This window comes from Oncorhynchus clarkii, chromosome 12 (assembly GCF_045791955.1).
Source record: "Oncorhynchus clarkii lewisi isolate Uvic-CL-2024 chromosome 12, UVic_Ocla_1.0, whole genome shotgun sequence".
Taxonomy (NCBI): Eukaryota; Metazoa; Chordata; class Actinopteri; order Salmoniformes; family Salmonidae; genus Oncorhynchus; species Oncorhynchus clarkii.
The window spans coordinates 63,651,889-63,671,862 of NC_092158.1; the positions used below are offsets into that span (position 1 = coordinate 63,651,889).

The 19,974-nt window shown below is 43.6% G+C and overlaps 1 protein-coding gene across 5 annotated transcripts in view; it reads right to left on the bottom strand.

Annotated features, from left to right (window-relative positions):
* Positions 1-247: 247 nt before the first annotated feature.
* The window catches only part of LOC139421008 (BR serine/threonine kinase 1b), a 42,766-nt gene continuing 23,039 nt past the window's right edge, over positions 248-19,974 (bottom strand). The window contains exons 5-19 of one of the 5 annotated variants that reach the window (XM_071171476.1): positions 13,349-13,465; positions 13,022-13,055; positions 12,818-12,886; positions 12,577-12,723; positions 10,976-11,007; positions 10,597-10,761; positions 9,533-9,630; positions 8,892-9,042; positions 6,187-6,247; positions 4,912-5,200; positions 3,338-3,386; positions 2,966-3,089; positions 1,453-1,663; positions 988-1,077; positions 248-672 (exon numbers count right to left, since the gene is read on the bottom strand). In XM_071171476.1, coding sequence (XP_071027577.1) covers positions 464-672; positions 988-1,077; positions 1,453-1,663; positions 2,966-3,089; positions 3,338-3,386; positions 4,912-5,200; positions 6,187-6,247; positions 8,892-9,042; positions 9,533-9,630; positions 10,597-10,761; positions 10,976-11,007; positions 12,577-12,723; positions 12,818-12,886; positions 13,022-13,055; positions 13,349-13,465 — 1,846 coding nt within the window. In that variant the 3' untranslated portion in view covers positions 248-463. Of the gene's footprint in view, positions 673-987; positions 1,078-1,452; positions 1,664-2,965; positions 3,090-3,337; positions 3,387-4,911; positions 5,525-6,186; positions 6,248-8,891; positions 9,055-9,532; positions 9,631-10,596; positions 10,762-10,975; positions 11,008-12,576; positions 12,724-12,817; positions 12,887-13,021; positions 13,056-13,348; positions 13,466-19,974 lie in introns of all 5 variants that reach the window. The other 4 variants (XM_071171474.1, XM_071171475.1, XM_071171473.1 and 1 more) reach the window with 4 other exon arrangements.

Consider the following 19,974-nt stretch of genomic DNA (forward strand, 5'->3'; position numbering starts at 1 on the left):
TCCAAAAAGGTTTTCATCTTATAGGTTGTAGACCGGATAACTTTAAAAAAACATCTATTTATCCTTTAACCATTCGGAGCCTGCCTTTCCCCGTACAAGTCTTCCTGATTATTTTACTGGCTCCATATTGTTGTTGACAGTTGCATGATGTGTTGTACTTCAAATGTACACGTAGACATTTTTCTGATCTTGGCTTCTCTTCTGAAGCAAGTCCATGAGTGACACTGCGTTTTCCGCTCGTCCTCTCTTTTCTTTCTTCTATCTTGGTGGCCAACTATCAGGTTGAAGCAGTGGTTTGTGATGATGATTGCTGGGTCAGGTGGTTCGGTAGATGTGACGGTGGTAGTGGTGATGGCGGTAGTGGTAGTCTGAGGGGGTTTTGTCTGTGTTGTTCTCTAATGTCATCCCTCTCTAACGGTCTGCCCTATCTTGTTCTGTTGATGTCTGTTTCCACAATGTTCCCTCAGGGCTGAGACTGTGTCCCGTTGGAGGAAAGGAGTCTTGTCTTGTCTTTGCCCGAGCCCTTCCTCTGAAGCACGCTCCCGCTGCCCCCTATCCCTGCGTCACCACGCTCACACTTCTCGCCCCGGTCCCCGCCTCCTTCCGAACGTCGGGAGTTTTGCCGGGTCGGGGTGCCGGGCGGACGCGAGGTCAGCTGCCCATTCTTCTCATCTGGGGAGAAAAATAGTTAAAAAACATGAGTTTGATGAAGACATATATAAATAAATAGTGTGTGTGTGGTGTGTGTGGTGTGTGTCTGTATGTGTGTATGTCTGTGTGTGTATGTGTGTATGTCTGTGTGTGTGTGTGTGTGTGTGTGTCTGTGTGTATGTCTGTGTGTGTGTCTGTGTGTGTGTCTGTGTGTATATGTGTGTGTCTGTGTGTCTGTGTGTGTGTGTGTGTGTGTGTGTGTGTGTGTGTCTGTGTGTCTGTGTGTATGTGTGTGTGTGTGTGTGTGTGTGTGTGTGTGTGTGTGAGGGGACCAACCAGCCAGTGCCTGCACAGATGGCTGATCATGAGTACTAAGTAGCTGGGCTTGAATCGTTTCCACCACTCTCTTGAACCTGCGACTTGGACCTAAGGAGTCAGACATATACTCACTCGGTCAAGGTATACACTGCCCCGCATCAATATGGGGATGACTTTAAGATGAATTACCTACATGTATAATGAGTTCTGTTTAACTGTCTCCTGACAGTTTTGTGGACATAATCATGCCAAACATTGGTTACCAAACACCGACTACACATTTTTGCAAATGAAAGTCTCATAGACTAAATTAAACTGTAACTTCAAGCGAATCATAACTTCCACTTAAATCACATTTTCACTTGAAAATCCTACTCCCATTGACATCAATGCATAACTAAGTGGCAATTTGCCTTAAGTGGGTAGCAAGAACGCTTAAAAAAAAAGTCTTACTGTAACACAAACAAGTCTGAGAACCACTACCTGATATGAGAGTGAACGTCACGCTGTAGATGCCAGTTTCCCTCTTTCCTTCCCTCTCGGCACGCTCCCTCTCTCTCTCCCTCTCTCCCTCAGAGAAGGCGATGTCCACCTGGAACTTAACAGGCTTCTGGAAGACGGAGGGGCCACCAGAGGACTTATACTCGGCTCTGAAGCTGGTCTGGGAGATGACGCTGTGACTCAGAGACGGGATCTGAACAGATGCAATGCAACAACACAGCATTGGAAACAAGAGGTGGAAACCGCTTTACACAGCTTACAAGACTTTCCATCTATTGTTTATGTGTTCATGTTTTATGGAGGTGGTTGGTGTATCTTTGTATCATGGCTGTGCAGGCCTTTCACTGAAAGTAGGCGAAGGTACAGAGTTAAAAAGAAGGAGTTAGAGAGAGAGAGAGAGAGAGAGAGAGAGAGAGAGAGGATAGATAAAGAGAGAGAGAGAGGATAGATAAAGAGAGAGAGAGAGAGAGAGAGGATAGATAAAGAGAGAGAGAGGATAGATAAAGAGAGAGAGGATAGATAAAGAGAGAGAGAGGATAGATAAAGAGAGAGAGGATATATAGAGAGAGAGAGTGAGGATAGATAGAGAGAGAGAGGATAGATAAAGAGAGAGAGAGAGGATAGATAAAGAGAGAGAGAGAGAGAGGATAGATAAAGAGAGAGAGAGAGAGAATAGATAAAGAGAGAGAGAGAGATAATAGATAGAGAGAGAGAGAGAGAGAGAGAGAGAGAGGGGATAGATAAAGAGAGAGGATAGATAAAGAGAGAGGATAGATAAAGAGAGAGAGAGAGAGAGGATAGATAAAGAGAGAGAGAGAGAGAGGATAGATATAGAAAGAGAGGATAGATAGAGAGAAAGGATAGATAAAAAGAGAGAGAGAGAGGATAGATAAAGAGAGAGGATAGATAGAGAGAGCGAGAGAGAGGATAGATAAAGAGAGAGAGGATAGATAGAGAGAGAGAGAGAGGATAGATAGAGAGAGAGAGGATAGATAAAGAGAGAGAGAGAGGATAGATAAAGAGAGAGAGAGGATAGATAAAAAGAGAGAGAGAGAGAATAGATAAAGAGAGAGAGAGAGATACTAGAAAGAGAGAGAGAGAGAGAGAGAGAGAGAGAGAGGATAGATAAAGAGAGAGGATAGATAAAGAGAGAGAGAGAGAGAGGATAGATAAAGAGAGAGAGAGAGAGGATAGATATAGAAAGAGAGGATAGATAAAGAGAGAGAAAGGATAGATAAAGAGAGAGAGAGAGGATAGATAAAGAGAGAGGATAGATAGAGAGAGAGAGAGAGAGAGAGAGGATAGATAAAGAGAGAGAGAGAGGATATATAGAGAGAGAGAGGATATATAAAGAGAGAGAGAGAGGATAGATAGAGAGAGAGAGGATAGATAAAGAGAGAGGATAGATAAAGCGAGAGAGAGAGAGAAAGAGAGTTGTCCGAGAGAGATAGAGAGAAAGAATGAGTGAGGATAGAGGAAAGACAGAGATACTCACAGACAAGAAGGCGTGGACTATATCAGCTTTGATGGAACTAAGCGGTTTGTCTCTAATGACAACAAATATCTGTTCCTCCTTTTCCAGGCTGATGAAGTTCCCAAACCACGACTTCTTGGCCAGCCTGCCATTCAGAAGCATTTTTTAAGTCACACATTCATATTTCAGCCATGTCAAACAGAGGTGCTTATAACAATTTATGAACACTTATAAGCATGTGGAATGACTTATTCAAGGAAGTTGATATAAAGTGTTCCCGAAACATGCGGCATCGAAACGTGTTACAGGCTAGCAGATACGATAGCATTTCACATGACAGGCAGGACAGGATATAGATAGACTAACTGTGTGTGTCTAGGATTATCTACTTACTCTGGGCTTGATTCTGGAGTTAGACTGGACATGTCCTCCGGTGTTGGAACTACAGGAGAGCAAAAGGAGAGAGATAGAGATAGAGAGAGATAGAGATAGAGAGAGAGATAGAGAGAGATATAGAGAGATAGAGAGAGATAGAAAGAGAGAGAGAGAGAGAGAGAGAGAGAGAGAGAGAAAGAGAGAGAGAGAGAGAAAAAGAAAGAAAGAAAGAAAGAAAGAAAGAGAGAAAGAAGAGTCAGAGGGAGAGAGATGGTGAGTTATATATCGAGGGGGAAAAGAAAAAGAAGGAGAAAGCGAGAGAGGGTGAGGAGGGAGGGAGTAGAGTGGAGAGAAGTAGAACTTGATGACGTCACTTGACGAGGTTCAGTTTCATTGATTTAATGACCAATCTGTCTAATAAATTTGAGCACCGTATAGTACAGTACGGTCCTTCTGCAATGGTAGAAGAAGACTGTGGCTACTTTGAGGACAGAATATGCACATACTGGTCACTTTAATAATCTTTGCATACTGTTTTACCCAAATCCTCTGTATATACACTATTCTAGTCATGGCTCATTCTATATACTGTGCCTTCAGACAGTATTCACACCCCTTGACTTTTTCCACATTTTGTTGTGTTACAGCCTGAATTTAAAATGGATTATATTGGGTTTTTTTTCACTGGCCTACACACAATACCCCATATTGTCAAAGTGGAATTGTGTTTTTAGACATTTTTGCAAATTAATAAAAAAAATGTCAAGCTGAAATAAAAATATTCCAAAACATGTATCCTGTTCGCAACAAGGAACTAAAGTAATACTGCAAAAATTGTGTAAAGCAATTCATTTTTCAGCCTGAATACAAAGTGTTGTTTGGGTCAAATCCAATACAACACATTACTGAGTACCACTCTCCATATTTTCAAGCATAGTTGTGGCTGCATCATGTTATGGGTATGCTTGTAATCGTTAAGGACTGGAGAGTTTTTCAGGATTAAAAAAAAGAAACGGAATGGCGTGAAGCACAGGCAAAATCCTAGAGGAAAACCTGGTTCAGTCTGCTTTTCACCAGACACTGGGGAATTAATTCACCTTTCAGAAGGACAATAATTTGAAACACAAATCTGAAACTGGAGTTGCTTACCAAGAAGACAGTGAATGTTCTTGAGTGGGCGGTTTATAGTTTTGACTTAAATCTGCTTGAAAATCTATGGCAAGACCTGAAAATGGTTGTCTAGCAATGATCAACAATTAATTAGAAAGAGCTTAAAGAATTTAGAAAATAATGATTTACAAAAATGTCTAAAAACATGTATTCACTTTGTCATTATGTGTTATTATTGGTAGATGGGTGAATAAATAATATATTTAATCCATTTTGAATTCAGGCCTTAACATAACAAAATGTAAGTCAAGGGGTATGAACACTTTCTGAAGACACTGTAACTGCTACTGTACACACCTTTCCTATTCATATACTGTCCATACGGTTTATACACACATATATATTTATATTCCGGACTCTTAACATTGCTCATTCTGAAATGTCTTAAATTCTTTCTTACACACACTCCCCCTCTCTCTCACCCTGCAGTTTGCGTCGGTGGAAGCGTGGCGAACCCAGCAGGTTGTTCTTGAAGGAGTTGAGGCGTGTCCTCCAGTGGGCGGAGCTACTGGCGGCCATCCCCCCGCTGCCTCCAGGGCTGGAGGGTGGAGTTAGAGAGAGGGATCCGCCCCCGCCCACACCCCCGCCGCCTCCCTCCGCCCGCGAGGAAGAGGAGGAAGAGGAGGAGGAGGGAGGGGTGGGCGGGGGGTGCTGGGGGTGGTGGACGGGGGTGCCCAGGGGGGTGGGGAGTGGAGACCCCTGAGGGGTGACCTGTGGCACAGGGGCAGAGTTAGGATAGACGCTCTTAGTGACCGACTTAAAGACGGAGGGGGCGGGGAAAAAGAAGAAGCGAGGGATGGGGGAGGGGATGGGGGAGGGGGACGCAGAGGGGGGAGCTTGGAGAGGTAGTGACTTCATGGACTGGAGGTGAGTGCGATCGGAGAGCCCTTTGGAGGGCAGGGTCTGGGTTTTGGGGTCGGGCACAGTCATCCGTTGTGACGGCCGGGGAGTGGTGGCACTTCCTGGTTTGGGGTCTTTGGAGTGGGTGGTGGAGGCGGAGGTGACTTCTGATTGGCTGAAAGTGAAAACTGGGCTCTGATGGGTGGGAAGAGAAAGGACGGAGGGACGGAGAGGAGGGAAGGAAAGATGAAGAGAGCAATGGTCATGAGTTATGATTTATGAATATGCTGTAGTCTGATTGTACTTACATTTCTAATTGTAGAGATGCATATTCTGTTATTTCTCTTATTATGTTAATTCAATAGGGTCCATTTTGAATAAAGGTCCAGAGACCCTTTCAATTTGAGGGCTAATATGTGATCCTATCGGTCTGTGTCTCTTGTGTGATTCTAGGCCCTTCCTATTGGTGTGTGTGAGTGAGTGTGCGTGTGTGCGTATGTGATGGTATCTATGGTGTGGGTAATGGCTCAGAATGGGACAGTAGTGAGGGTGATGGACAGTCAGGACAAATGACAGTCTCAGAAGAACATTTACAGTTACAGGAACACTTCAGTTCATTACAGAGAAACACAATCATATCACAGTAGCTGTGCAGTAGCACATTTCACCACGAACAAAGGTAGGTAGTCTCATCTGCATGTGAGTTCGGCATATCAAAGATATACTTATGTGCAGAAATATACTGATATTACAGGTATGGTATTTTATCAATTCTACAGTAGAACCATCTCTATAATAATCATTAGGTGGTGTAAATGTGTGTCTTTTTGTAAAAGAGTTGGCCAAGCGTGACTTACCCTGGGACTGCTGAGAGGACTTGACGAGAGCCCTGTTGAAGCGCCACTGACTGAACGAGACCTGGAGGACAAAAATACCAGTATCAGACAACACCGGTACAGTAACACATAGCACGGTCCCCCTTATGGGAAAAACCACATGGATGTCACGTGATCACATGTGATCTGGCCATAGAGAGGCTTTTATTCTCTATTTTGGTTAGGCCAGGGTGTGACTAGGGTGGGCATTCTATGTTCCCTTTTCTATGTTTTTGTATTTCTTTGTTTTTGGCCGGGTATGGTTCTCAATCAGGGACAGCTGTCTATCGTTGTCTCTGATTGAGAACCATACTTAGGTAGCTCTTGCCCACATGGGTTTTGTGGGTAGTTGCTTTCTGTTTTGTACCTGACGGAGCTGTTTCAGTTGTTCTTTTTGTTACTGTGTATTTAGTGTTCAGTTCTATTTAATAAATGACGAACACGTACCTCACTGCGCTTTGGTCCTCACCTTCTTCCACCAACGGCCGGTACAGATCTTATGTCAAGTTAATTTGACAACATGTGACTACATGTAAAAGCAACACGTGATCGCATGAAACGACACGTCACAACGTTTTTTCACGTGAAAGCGCCAAACCGATTTTCATCCGAAAGTTTTTTTTTTTGTTTTTTTTTACATGTGAAAGTGCAAATTCCGCATGTGAGGTGAAAACATGTTATTCTCCTCACATGTGAAAAGGTGGTGTCAACACGTGAAGTCTATGTTGAACGACTGACCTCGTGTCTCTTATTTCTTCCATGGAAAAATGTCAACTCAATTTCAGCTTCACAATTTTTTGTTGTTAAAGGGAAGCAATGAAATGGTATGGGGGTTTTTAAGGTCAGTGTTTCGCTGTTGAGCTAAAACGTGTCATTAAAAAAAGGTGGAAAAATCTTTCATCTATGACAATATTTGACAAAAATCACTTAGTACGGACTAATCAATACATCCCCAGATTGGATTTGAACTCACAACCTCTGGATTTGGGGTTCAGCTGTTCTTGCTGCTGCGTCACAAAGTGTGTAGCTTTCTAAGAAGTCACATACACATTCATTACCTACCTATAATACATCTCTGCACACAGGAAAAATAGTGCCATCTGCACTGCTATCTTAGCTACGGAGGATCGAGCTCGGCCCAATTCTCATCGACAGGGCCGGGGTGGAGCAGGTTGAGAGCTTCAAGTTCCTTGGTGTCCACATCACCAACAAGCTAACATGGTCCAAGCACACCAAGACAGTCGTGAAGAGGGCACGACAAAACCTATTTCCCCTTAGGAGTCTGAAAAGATTTGGCATGAGTCCTCAGATCCTCAAAAGAGTTCTACAGCTGCACCATCGAGAGCATCCTGACGGGTTGGCAAATGCTCAGCCTCCGACCGCAAGGCACTACAGAGGGTAGTGCGAACTGCCCAGTACATCACTGGGGCCAAACTCCCTGCCATCCAGGACCTCTATACCAGGCGGTGTCAGAGGAAGGCCCTTAAAATTGTCAAAGACTCCAGCCACCCTAGTCATGTTCTCTCTGGTACCACACGGCAAGTGGTCCCGGAGCGCCAAGTCTAGGTCCAAGAGGCTTCTAAACAGCTTCTATCCCCAAGCCATAAGACTCCTGAACATCTAATCAAATGGCTACCCAGGCTATTTGGATTGACCACCCCACCCCCTTCTTTTACACTGCTGCTAATCTCTGTTATTACCTATGCATAGTCACTTTAATAACTCTACCTAAATGTACATATTAGCTAAATTACCTCGACTAACCGGTGCCCCCGCACATTGACTCTGTACAGGCACCCCCTGTATATAGTCTCGCTATTGTTACTTTACTGTTGCTCTTTAATTATTTGTTACTTTAATTATTATGCATTGTTGGTTAAGGGCTTGCAAGTAAGCATTTCACTGTAAGGTCTACACCTGTTGAATTCAGCGCATGTGACAAATACAATTTGATTTGATTTGATTTATCAGTTTATCTGACTATTCTCTCATCATTGATTTAATTGATTTATTTCAGTAATCTGAGGGTTTTCTGTATAGTTGTCTACTGTAGGTGAGACATATTATTCTGTTTTAAGGTTACTCCTGAATATAAATATTATAGTTTTTCTTGAGTACAAAGCTGAGATTTACTTTGAAGTCCAGTGTAGAAATACAGGTGAAACCAGTCATTGACACAGACATGGTGGAGTAGCAGGAATACAGTAGTGCCATGAACCAAGAGGTTGTGAGTTCAAATCCCAGGTGAGGACCTAATGAATAATAATTACTGTATAAATAAACATACAAAATGTAATCAAGTGTGTCAAATATCTAAGTGGAAAACACTGCAGCAATTTTGTCACATTCCGGGGACATCCTGTCCTGTTTGCAGAGCATCATGTGAAAATTTGAATCCACATGTGAAAGGTTATGTGATCATGTGAAACTTCACGTGAAATATCATCACATGTGAAGTGTTCCAAAACCACATGATTTCACATGACTTCACATGTGCAGTAGAATTTTGCACGTGCAAAACATGTGGAACTTTCACAAGTGAAGTCATCAGACAACACTAGTACAACAACACAAAGCACGAGTGTGTGTGTGTGTGCCTGTGTGTATGTATGTGTGTGTGCGTGCATTTGTGTGTGTGCATATTCGGTGTGCGTGTGTGTTTATTTGTGTATATATCTACGTCTAACCTCTGGCTGTGTGCGGAGGTGTCCAGCGCCCTGCGCGTGGGTGTTGGGGAGCCCTGCTCCGTCACACTCAGCACCTCCAGGCTCTTCCTCTCCGGCCGGCACCGGCCATGACGGGTCAGCATGGGAGAGTCCACCCGCTTCCTAGGGGGATCTGCTGGGAGACCTTAGAAAGGTTAGAATCCAGGTCTCAGAGGTACACAGAAAGGTTAAAGCACCTCTAACCTACGTTATTTAAAGCACTGGTGCATCAAAACACAAATATGTCGGGTTTTGACATGCTGACGTGTCGGACAAAGAAACCGCAGACCTACATGAACTTGTTGTAAAGTTTTGTCACGGGGCTTTTATTTAGAAAAGTTTCATTGCATGACTTTTATTTTGAAACAGACTCGCCAGATGTTGCTTACTGTCGCTAGCTTCACAGATACCTATCAGTAAGTCAGGGTTGGCTAGAAATAGAATGTTCCAAATTATTTCTGAGAATGTTATGTTAGAATAGAATATGAATCGAATGTCTCTGGGAGAGATCAGAGTGTCCAATAAGTGTCGGTTAGGTTGTTGATTCTTTCTAATATATGTTGTCTAATGTTGTCTAAAGGTTTTCTTTCCAACCTATGCTGTCTAAAGGTTTTCTTTCTAACCTATATCGTTCCTGGGCGGCAGGTCTTCATCCTCACAGCTGGGGTAACGCTCTTTCCTGTCCAAGAGGAGGTAGTAGATCATCTTCTCCTGGTTGTCTCTGAGAAAACGAGAGAGAGAGAGAGAGAGAGAGAGAGAGAGAGAGAGAGAGAGAGAGTGAGAGAGAGTGAGTGAAAGAGAGAGAGAGTGAGAGAGAGAGATAGAGAGAGAGAGAAATATAGAGAGAAAGAAAGAGAGAGAGAGAGATAGTAAGAGACATTTAGGGATTGATAAAGACGGCTAAATCAGAACTAGAGCATAATGTGAATGTGAGAGTTGGCGGGACAAGCGTAGAAGGAGAAGGAGCCATTGTTTATATCTGTGGTCGTGTTAATGCTTTGCCAGAGTGATGTAACATTTGACATGCCAAAAAAGCAGATTGGTCAGTCAATAGAGAGAGAGAGATTGTCTCTTTTTGCTGGAATATCACAATCAGTTCCCCTATCCCAATTGTTTTTATTTATTTTACCTTTATTTAAACTAGGCAAGTTCTTATTTTCAATGACGGCCTAAGAACAGTGGCTTAACTGCCTGTTCAGGGGCAGAACGACAGATTTGTACCTTGTCAGCTCGGGGGTTTGAACTTGCAACCTTCCAGTTACTAGTCCAACGCTCTAACCACTAGGCTACCCTGCTGCCCCAATACTCCACAAAGTCCTATTTCCTGGGTTGGATTACCTTTACTTCTCCAGAGAGAGACAGAGAGAAAAATACTAGGATAGAGAAAGGCAGGAAAACACTAGTTGGGAGAAGGGGAGCGAGAGAATATATAGAGAGAGGCTAGTAAGGAGGAGCAGAGTGAGAGAAACAGAGAGATAGAGAATGCTGAATGGAATTGACAGAGAAAGAGAGAGAGATAGAGAGCGAAAGAGAGCGCGAGCGAGAGGAAGAGAGAGATAGATCAATAGTTCATTTCCACAGCAACCAGTGAACGGTGACACTACAGGGGCCACATCAAGGGACACTCACACTGGAGGTCCCGGGTCAGCTTTCCCCGGTCTCTAAAAGCACCCCCGATAGTACTCACTCCTCACACTGCAAGTCCTGGGTCAGTTTCCCCCGGTCTCTGAAGCAGCCCAGCGAGTGCATGCTGTCCAGCACATCAGGGTCCAGCTCGGTCAGCGACACGATCCTCTTCACACACACACGCCTGGGAGGAGGCTGCTCCGGGCACGGCTCGTTACGACCACCACTGGCAGGGGGAGAGATACGGAAAGGGGGAAAAGCGAGAGATAGAGGGAAAGACAGACGGCGGGGAGATAGGTCGGATGAGTAGAGAGTTACACACGAGCAACATGTAAGAACTATCCAACAGACTGTCTTGGTTTTAGTCTCCTGTTCGGAGAGAAGAAGACAATGATGAAGTGGTGAGAGACAACAGAGTACAACGGGGTGAGTGTACTTACAGATACCAGGAGTGTTTTTGTATGGCTTCTAGCTGTAAAAGAACACAGACGCAGCCAGTTAGTTACCCACACAGTACGCCTACTACGTCTAGTCAGTACCGTGAGTCTCTCTCCTCCCCTCTCCTACTACGTCTAGTCAGTACCGTGAGTCTCTGTCTACCCCTCTCCTACTACGTCTAGTCAGTACCGTGAATCTCTGTCTACCCCTCTCCTACTACGTCTAGTCAGTACCGTGAGTCTCTGTCTACCCCTCTCCTACTACGTCTAGTCAGTACCGTGAGTCTCTGTCTACCCCTCTCCTACTACGTCTAGTCAGTACCGTGAGTCTCTGTCTACCCCTCTCCTACTACGTCTAGTCAGTACCGTGAGTCTCTGTCTACCGCTCTCCTACTACGTCTAGTCAGTACCGTGAGTCTCTGTCTACCCCTCTCCTACTACGTCTAGTCAGTACCGTGAGTCTCTGGCTACCGCTCTCCTACTACGTCTAGTCAGTACCGTGAGTCTCTCTCCTCCCCTCTCCTACTACGTCTAGTCAGTACCGTGAGTCTCTGTCTACCCCTCTCCTACTACGTCTAGTCAGTACCGTGAGTCTCTGTCTACCGCTCTCCTACTACGTCTAGTCAGTACCGAGAGTCTCTGTCTACCCCTCTCCTACTACGTCTAGTCAGTACCGTGAGTCTCTGTCTACCCCTCTCCTCCCCTCTCCTACTACGTCTAGTCAGTATCGTGAGTCTCTGTCTACCCCTCTCCTCCCCTACTACGTCTAGTCAGTACCGTGAGTCTCTGTCTACCCCTCTCCTACTACGTCTAGTCAGTACCGTGAGTCTCTGTCTACCCCTCTCCTCCCCTCTCCTACTACGTCTAGTCAGTACCGTGAGTCTCTGTCTACCCCTCTCCTCCCCTACTACGTCTAGTCAGTACCGTGAGTCTGTCTTCCCCTCTCCTACTACGTCTAGTCAGTACCGTGAGTCTCTGTCTACCCCTCTCCTCCCCTCTCCTACTACGTCTAGTCAGTACCGTGAGTCTGTCTACCCCTCTCCTCCCCTACTACGTCTAGTCAGTACCGTGAGTCTCTGTCTTCCCCTCTCCTACTACGTCTAGTCAGTACCGAGAGTCTCTGTCTACCCCTCTCCTACTACGTCTAGTCAGTACCGTGAGTCTCTGTCTTCCCCTCTCCTACTACGTCTAGTCAGTACCGTGAGTCTCTGTCTACCCCTCTCCTCCCCTCTCCTACTACGTCTAGTCAGTACCGTGAGTCTCTGTCTACCCCTCTCCTCCCCTACTACGTCTAGTCAGTACCGTGAGTCTCTGTCTTCCCCTCTCCTACTACGTCTAGTCAGTACCGTGAGTCTGTCTACCCCTCTCCTCCCCTCTCCTACTACGTCTAGTCAGTACCGTGAGTCTCTGTCTACCCCTCTCCTCCCCTACTACGTCTAGTCAGTACCGTGAGTCTCTGTCTTCCCCTCTCCTACTACGTCTAGTCAGTACCGTGAGTCTCTGTCTACCCCTCTCCTCCCCTACTACGTCTAGTCAGTACCGTGAGTCACTCTCTTCCTCACCCCTCTCTCTCTACCCCTCTCCTCCCCTCTCCTCCCCCGTACCGTGAGTCTCTTGTCAGGGTTGACCTGGATCATTCCTTTGAGCAGGGCCTGGCAGTCTGGGGGGATGAAGTGGGGCATGTGGAACACCCCACTCTTCACCTTCTCAAGGAGCTGGCGCAGGTTGTCATGGTCAAAGGGTAGAGCTCCCTACACACACACACACACACACAGGAGAGGGGAGATGGGAGTTACAAGCGAGAGACGTTGAGGGAAAGAAAGAGATGGAGGGAGAGGTTCTTACCACCAGCAGTGCAAAGAGGATGACTCCACAGCTCCACACATCTGCCCTGCGACCGTCATACTTCTCCCCCTGCAATACAAGAGGACGGCAGGACACTCAAGGAGAATAATACCGATTCACTGTTCATTCATGCAGTACAGACAAACACAGATATTGTGGGTGTACGTCTGACCTCCACAGACGCACAGAGAGAAGGGAACTTACTCGGATAACTTCTGGACACGCGTAGTGAGGAGATCTGTCATCGTTCAGAAGAAAGAAAAGACAGTTCTTAACATGTTTTATTTATTTAACCAGGCAAGTCAGTTAAGAACAAATTCTTATTTACAATAACGGCCTACCGGGGAACAGTGGGTTAACTGCCTTGTTCAGGGGCAGAACGACAGATTTTTACCTTGTCTGCTCGGGGATTCGATCCAGCAACCTTTCGGTTACTAGTCCAACGCTCTAACCACTAGGCTACCTGCCGTCCCCAAAATACTGTACGTCAGTACACACACACACGCAGGAACACACACACACTGTACTCACCCACAGCTGGTCTCTAGCAGGCTGTCTCCCACCTGTAGGGAAGCCATGCCGAAGTCAGCGATGCGGATGTTGTTCTTCTCATCCAGGAGCAGGTTCTCAGGCTTCAGGTCTCTATGACTACACACACACACACACACACACACACACACACACACACACACACACACACACACACACACACACACACACACACACACAGGTTAGAGAAACAGGTCTGTTCTCTTCATTGACGTCTTCTTTTTCGCCTCTCTAGAGTTTAAACTGGATTGATTTGACATAGTGGCTGTATATACAGTGCCTTGCAAAAGTATTCGGCCCCCTTGAACTTTGCGACCTTTTGCCACATTTCAGGCTTCAAACATAAAGATATAAAACTGTATTTTTTTGTGAAGAATCAACAACAAGTGGAACACAATCATGAAGTGGAACGACATTTATTGGATATTTCAAACTTTTTTAACAAATCAAAAACTGAAAAATTGGGCGTGCAAAATTATTCAGCCCCTTTACTTTCAGTGCAGCAAACTCTCTCCAGAAGTTCAGTGAGGATCTCTGAATGATCCAATGTTGACCTAAATGACTAATGATGATAAATACAATCCACCTGTGTGTAATCAAGTCTCCGTATAAATGCACCTGCACTGTGATAGTCTCAGACGTCCGTTAAAAGCGCAGAGAGCATCATGAAGAACAAGGAACACACCAGGCAGGTCCGAGATACTGTTGTGAAGAAGTTTAAAGCCGGATTTCGATACAAAAAGATTTCCCAAGCTTTAAACATCCCAAGGAGCACTGTGCAAGCCATAATATTGAAATGGAAGGAGTATCAGACCACTGCAAATCTACCAAGACCTGGCCGTCCCTCTAAACTTTCAGCTCATACAAGGAGAAGACTGATCAGAGATGCAGCCAAGAGGCCCATGATCACTCTGGATGAACTGCAGAGATCTACAGCTGAGGTGGGAGACTCTGTCCATAGGACAACAATCAGTCGTATATTGCACAAATCTGGCCTTTATGGAAGAGTGGCAAGAAGAAAGCCATTTCTTAAAGATATCCATAAAAAGTGTCGTTTAAAGTTTGCCACAAGCCACCTGGGAGACACACCAAACATGTGGAAGAAGGTGCTCTGGTCAGATGAAACCAAAATTGAACTTTTTGGCAACAATGCAAAACGTTATGTTTGGCGTAAAAGCAACACAGCTGAACACACCATCCCCACTGTTAAACATGGTGGTGGCAGCATCATGGTTTGCGCCTGCTTTTCTTCAGCAGGGACAGGGAAGATGGTTAAAATTGATGGGAAGATGGATGGAGCCAAATACAGGACCATTCTGGAAGAAAACCTGATGGAGTCTGCAAAAGACCTGAGACTGGGATGGAGATTTGTCTTCCAACAAGACAATGATCCAAAACATAAAGCAAAATCTACAATGGAATGGTTCAAAAATAAACATATCCAGGTGTTAGAATGGCCAAGTCAAAGTCCAGACCTAAATCCAATCGAGAATCTGTGGAAAGAACTGAAAACTGCTGTTCACAAATGCTCTCCATCCAACCTCACTGAGCTCGAGCTGTTTTGCAAGGAGGAATGGGAAAAAAATTCAGTCTCTCGATGTGCAAAACTGATAGACATACCCCAAGCTGTAATCGCAGCAAAAGGTGGCGCTACAAAGTATTAACTTAAGGGGGCTGAATAATTTTGCATGCCCAATTTTTCAGTTTTTGATTTGTTAAAAAAGTTTGAAATATCCAATAAATGTCGTTCCACTTCATGATTGTGTCCCACTTGTTGTTGATTCTTCACAAAAAAATACAGTTTTATATCTTTATGTTTGAAGCCTGAAATGTGGCAAAAGGTCGCAAAGTTCAAGGGGGCCGAATACTTTCGCAAGGCACTGTATATATTGCTCTGACCATATAGAGTGACAGTGTACACACAGACTGACCAGGTAAATCCGGGTGAAATCTATGATCCCTTATTGATGTCACTTGTTAAATCCACTTCAATCAGTGTAGAGGAAGGGGAGGAGACGGGTGAAAGAAGAATTTTTAAGTCTTGAGACAATTGAGACATGGATTGTGTGTGTGCACCATTCAGAGGCTGAATAATGGGCAAGACAAAATATTTAAGTGCCTTTGAACAGGGTATGGTAGTAGGTGCCAGGTGCAACAGTTTCAGTGTTCCAAGAAATGCAAAGCTGCTGGGTTTTTCACACTCAACAGTTTCCCATGTGTGTCAAGAATGGTCGACCATCCTAAGGACATCCAGCCAACGAGACAACTGTGGGAAGCATTGGAGTCAACATGGGCCAGCATCCCTGTGGAATGCATTCAACACCTTGTAGAGTTCATGACCTGATGAACTGAGGCTGTTCTGAGGGCAAAAGGTGTGGGGGGCAACTCAATATTAGGAAGGTATTTGTAGTGTTTGGTATACTCAGTGTATATACTGCATTGCTGTAGTGTCTGACCATATAGAGTGACTGTGTACATATTGTTGTATACAGTATATTACTGTAGTGTCTGACCATATAGAGTGACTGTGTATATAATTCTGTAGTGTCTGACAATACAGAGTGACTGTGAATATGTTGCTGTATACAGTATATTATTGTAGTGTCTGGCCGTAAAGAGTAACTGTGTATATATTGCTGTAGTGTCTGACCATATAGAGTGACTGTGTATATATTTCTGTAGTGTCTGACCATATAGAGTGACTGTGTACATATTTCTGTAGTGTCTGACCATATAGAGTGACTGTGTACATATTTCTGTAGTGTCTGACCATATAGAGTGACTGTGTACATATTTCTGTAGTGTCTGACCATATAGAGTGACTGTGTATATATTTCTGTAGTGTCTGACCATATAGAGTGACTGTGTACATATTTCTGTAGTGTCTGACCACATAGAGTGACTGTGTACATATTGCTGTAGTGTCTGACCATATAGAGTGACTGTGTACATATTGATGTATACAGTATATTGCTGTAGTGTCTGACCATATAGAGTGACTGTGTATATATTGCTGTAGTGTCTGACCATATAGAGTGACTGTGTACATATTGCTGTATACAGTATATTACTGTAGTGTCTGACCATATAGAGTGACTGTGTATATATTGCTGTATACAGTATATTACTGTAGTGTCTGACCATATAGAGTGACTGTGTATATATTATTATATACCATATATTGCTGTAGTGTCTGACCATATAGAGTGACTGTGTACATATTGCTGTATACAGTATATTACTGTAGTGTCTGACCATATAGAGTGACTGTGTACATATTGTTGTATACAGTATATTGCTGTAGTGTCTGACCATATAGAGTGACTGTGTACATATTGCTGTATACAGGATATTGCTGTAGTGTCTGACCATATAGAGTGACTGTGTATATATTTCTGTAGTGTCTGACCATATAGAGGGACTGTGTACATATTGCTGTATACAGGATATTGCTGTAGTGTCTGACCATATAGAGGGACTGTGTACATATTGCTGTATACAGGATATTGCTGTAGTGTCAGACAATATAGAGGGACTGTGTACATATTGCTGTATACAATATATTGCTGTAGTGTCTGACCATATAGAGTGACTGTGTATATATTGCTGTATACAGGATATTGCTGTAGTGTCTGACCATATAGAGGGACTGTGTACATATTGATGTATACAGGATATTGCTGTAGTGTCTGACCATATAGAGTGACTGTGTACATATTGCTGTATACAGGATATTGCTGTAGTGTCTGACCATATAGAGGGACTGTGTACATATTGATGTATACAGGATATTGCTGTAGTGTCTGACCATATAGAGTGACTGTGAATATATTGCTGTATACAGGATATTGCTGTAGTGTCTGACCATATAGAGGGACTGTGTACATATTGATGTATACAGGATATCGCTGTAGTGTCTGACCATATAGATTGACTGTGTACATATTGCTGTATATAGGATATTGCTGCAGTGTCTGACCATATAGAGTGACTGTGTACATATTGCTGTATACAGGATATTGCTGTAGTGTCTGACCATATTGAGTGACTGTGTACATATTGCTGTATACAGGATATTGCTTTAGTGTCTGACCATATATAGTGACTGTGTACATATTGCTGTATACAGGATATTGCTGTAGTGTCTGACCATATAGAGTGACTGTGTACATATTGCTGTATACAGGATATTGCTGTAGTGTCTGACCATATAGAGTGACTGTGTATATACTACTGTAGTGTCTGACCATATAGAGTGACTGTGTATATACTACTGTAGTGTCTGACCATATAGAGTGACTGTGTATATATTGCTGTAGTGTCTGACCATATAGAGTGACTGTGTATACAGTGCATTGCGAAAGTATTCGGCCCCCTTGAACTTTGCGACCTTTTGCCACATTTCAGGCTTCAAACATAAAGATATAAAACTGTATTTTTTTGTGAAGAATCAACAACAAGTGGGACACAATCATGAAGTGGAACGACATTTATTGGATATTTCAAACTTTTTTAACAAATCAAAAACTGAAAAATTGGGCGTGCAAAATTATTCAGCCCCTTTACTTTCAGTGCAGCAAACTCTCTCCAGAAGTTCAGTGAGGATCTCTGAATGATCCAATGTTGACCTAAATGACTAATGATGATAAATACAATCCACCTGTGTGTAATCAAGTCTCCGTATAAATGCACCTGCACTGTGATAGTCTCAGAGGTCCGTTAAAAGCGCAGAGATCATCATGAAGAACAAGGAACACACCAGGCAGGTCCGAGATACTGTTGTGAAGAAGTTTAAAGCCGGATTTGGATACAAAAAGATTTCCCAAGCTTTAAACATCCCAAGGAGCACTGTGCAAGCCATAATATTGAAATGGAAGGAGTATCAGACCACTGCAAATCTACCAAGACCTGGCCGTCCCTCTAAACTTTCAGCTCATACAAGGAGAAGACTGATCAGAGATGCAGCCAAGAGGCCCATGATCACTCTGGATGAACTGCAGAGATCTACAGCTGCGGTGGGAGACTCTGTCCATAGGACAACAATCAGTCGTATATTGCACAAATCTGGCCTTTATGGAAGAGTGGCAAGAAGAAAGCCATTTCTTAAAGATATCCATAAAAAGTGTCGTTTAAAGTTTGCCACAAGCCACCTGGGAGACACACCAAACATGTGGAAGAAGGTGCTCTGGTCAGATGAAACCAAAATTGAACTTTTTGGCAACAATGCAAGACGTTATTGTTTGGCGTAAAAGCAACACAGCTCATCACCCTGAACACACCATCCCCACTGTCAAACATGGTGGTGGCAGCATCATGGTTTGGGCCTGCTTTTATTCAGCAGGGACAGGGAAGATGGTTAAAATTGATGGGAAGATGGATGGAGCCAAATACAGGACCATTCTGGAAGAAAACCTGATGGAGTCTGCAAAAGACCTGAGACTGGGACAGAGATTTGTCTTCCAACAAGACAATGATCCAAAACATAAAGCAAAATCTACAATAGAATGGTTCAAAAATAAACATATCCAGGTGTTAGAATGGCCAAGTCAAAGTCCAGACCTGAATCCAATCGAGAATCTGTGGAAAGAACTGAAAACTGCTGTTCACAAATGCTCTCCATCCAACCTCACTGAGCTCGAGCTGTTTTGCAAGGAGGAATGGGAAAAAATGTCAGTCTCTCGATGTGCAAAACTGATAGAGACATACCCCAAGCGACTTACAGCTGTAATCGCAGCAAAAGGTGGCGCTACAAAGTATTAACTTAAGGGGGCTGAATAATTTTGCACGCCCAATTTTTCAGTTTTTGATTTGTTAAAAAAGTTTGAAATATCCAATAAATGTCGTTCCACTTCATGACTGTGTCCCACTTGTTGTTGATTCTTCACAAAAAAATACAGTTTTATATATTTATGTTTGAAGCCTGAAATGTGGCAAAAGGTCGCAAAGTTCAAGGGGGGCGAATACTTTCGCAATGCACTGTATATTGCTGTAGTGTCTGACCATATAGAGTGACTGTGTATATATTGCTGTAGTGTCTGACCATATAGAGTGACTGTGTACATATTGATGTATACAGTATATTACTGTAGTGTCTGACCATATAGAGTGACTGTGTACATGTTGCTGTATACAGTATATTACTGTAGTGTCTGACCATATAGAGTGACTGTGTACATATTGCTGTAGTGTCTGACCATATAGAGTGACTGTGTACATATTGATGTATACAGTATATTACTGTAGTGTCTGACCATATAGAGTGACTGTGTACATGTTGCTGTATACAGTATATTGCTGTAGTGTCTGACCATATAGAGTGACTGTGTATATATTGCTGTATACAGTATATTGCTGTAGTGTCTGACCATATAGAGTGACTGTGTACATATTGCTGTATTCAGGATATTGCTGTAGTGTCTGACCATATAGAGTGACTGTGTATATACTACTGTAGTGTCTGACCATATAGAGTGACTGTGTATATACCACTGTAGTGTCTGACCATATAGAGTGACTGTGTATATATTGCTGTTGTGTCTGACCATATAGAGTGACTGTGTATATATTGCTGTAGTGTCTGACCATATAGAGTGGCTGTGTATATATTG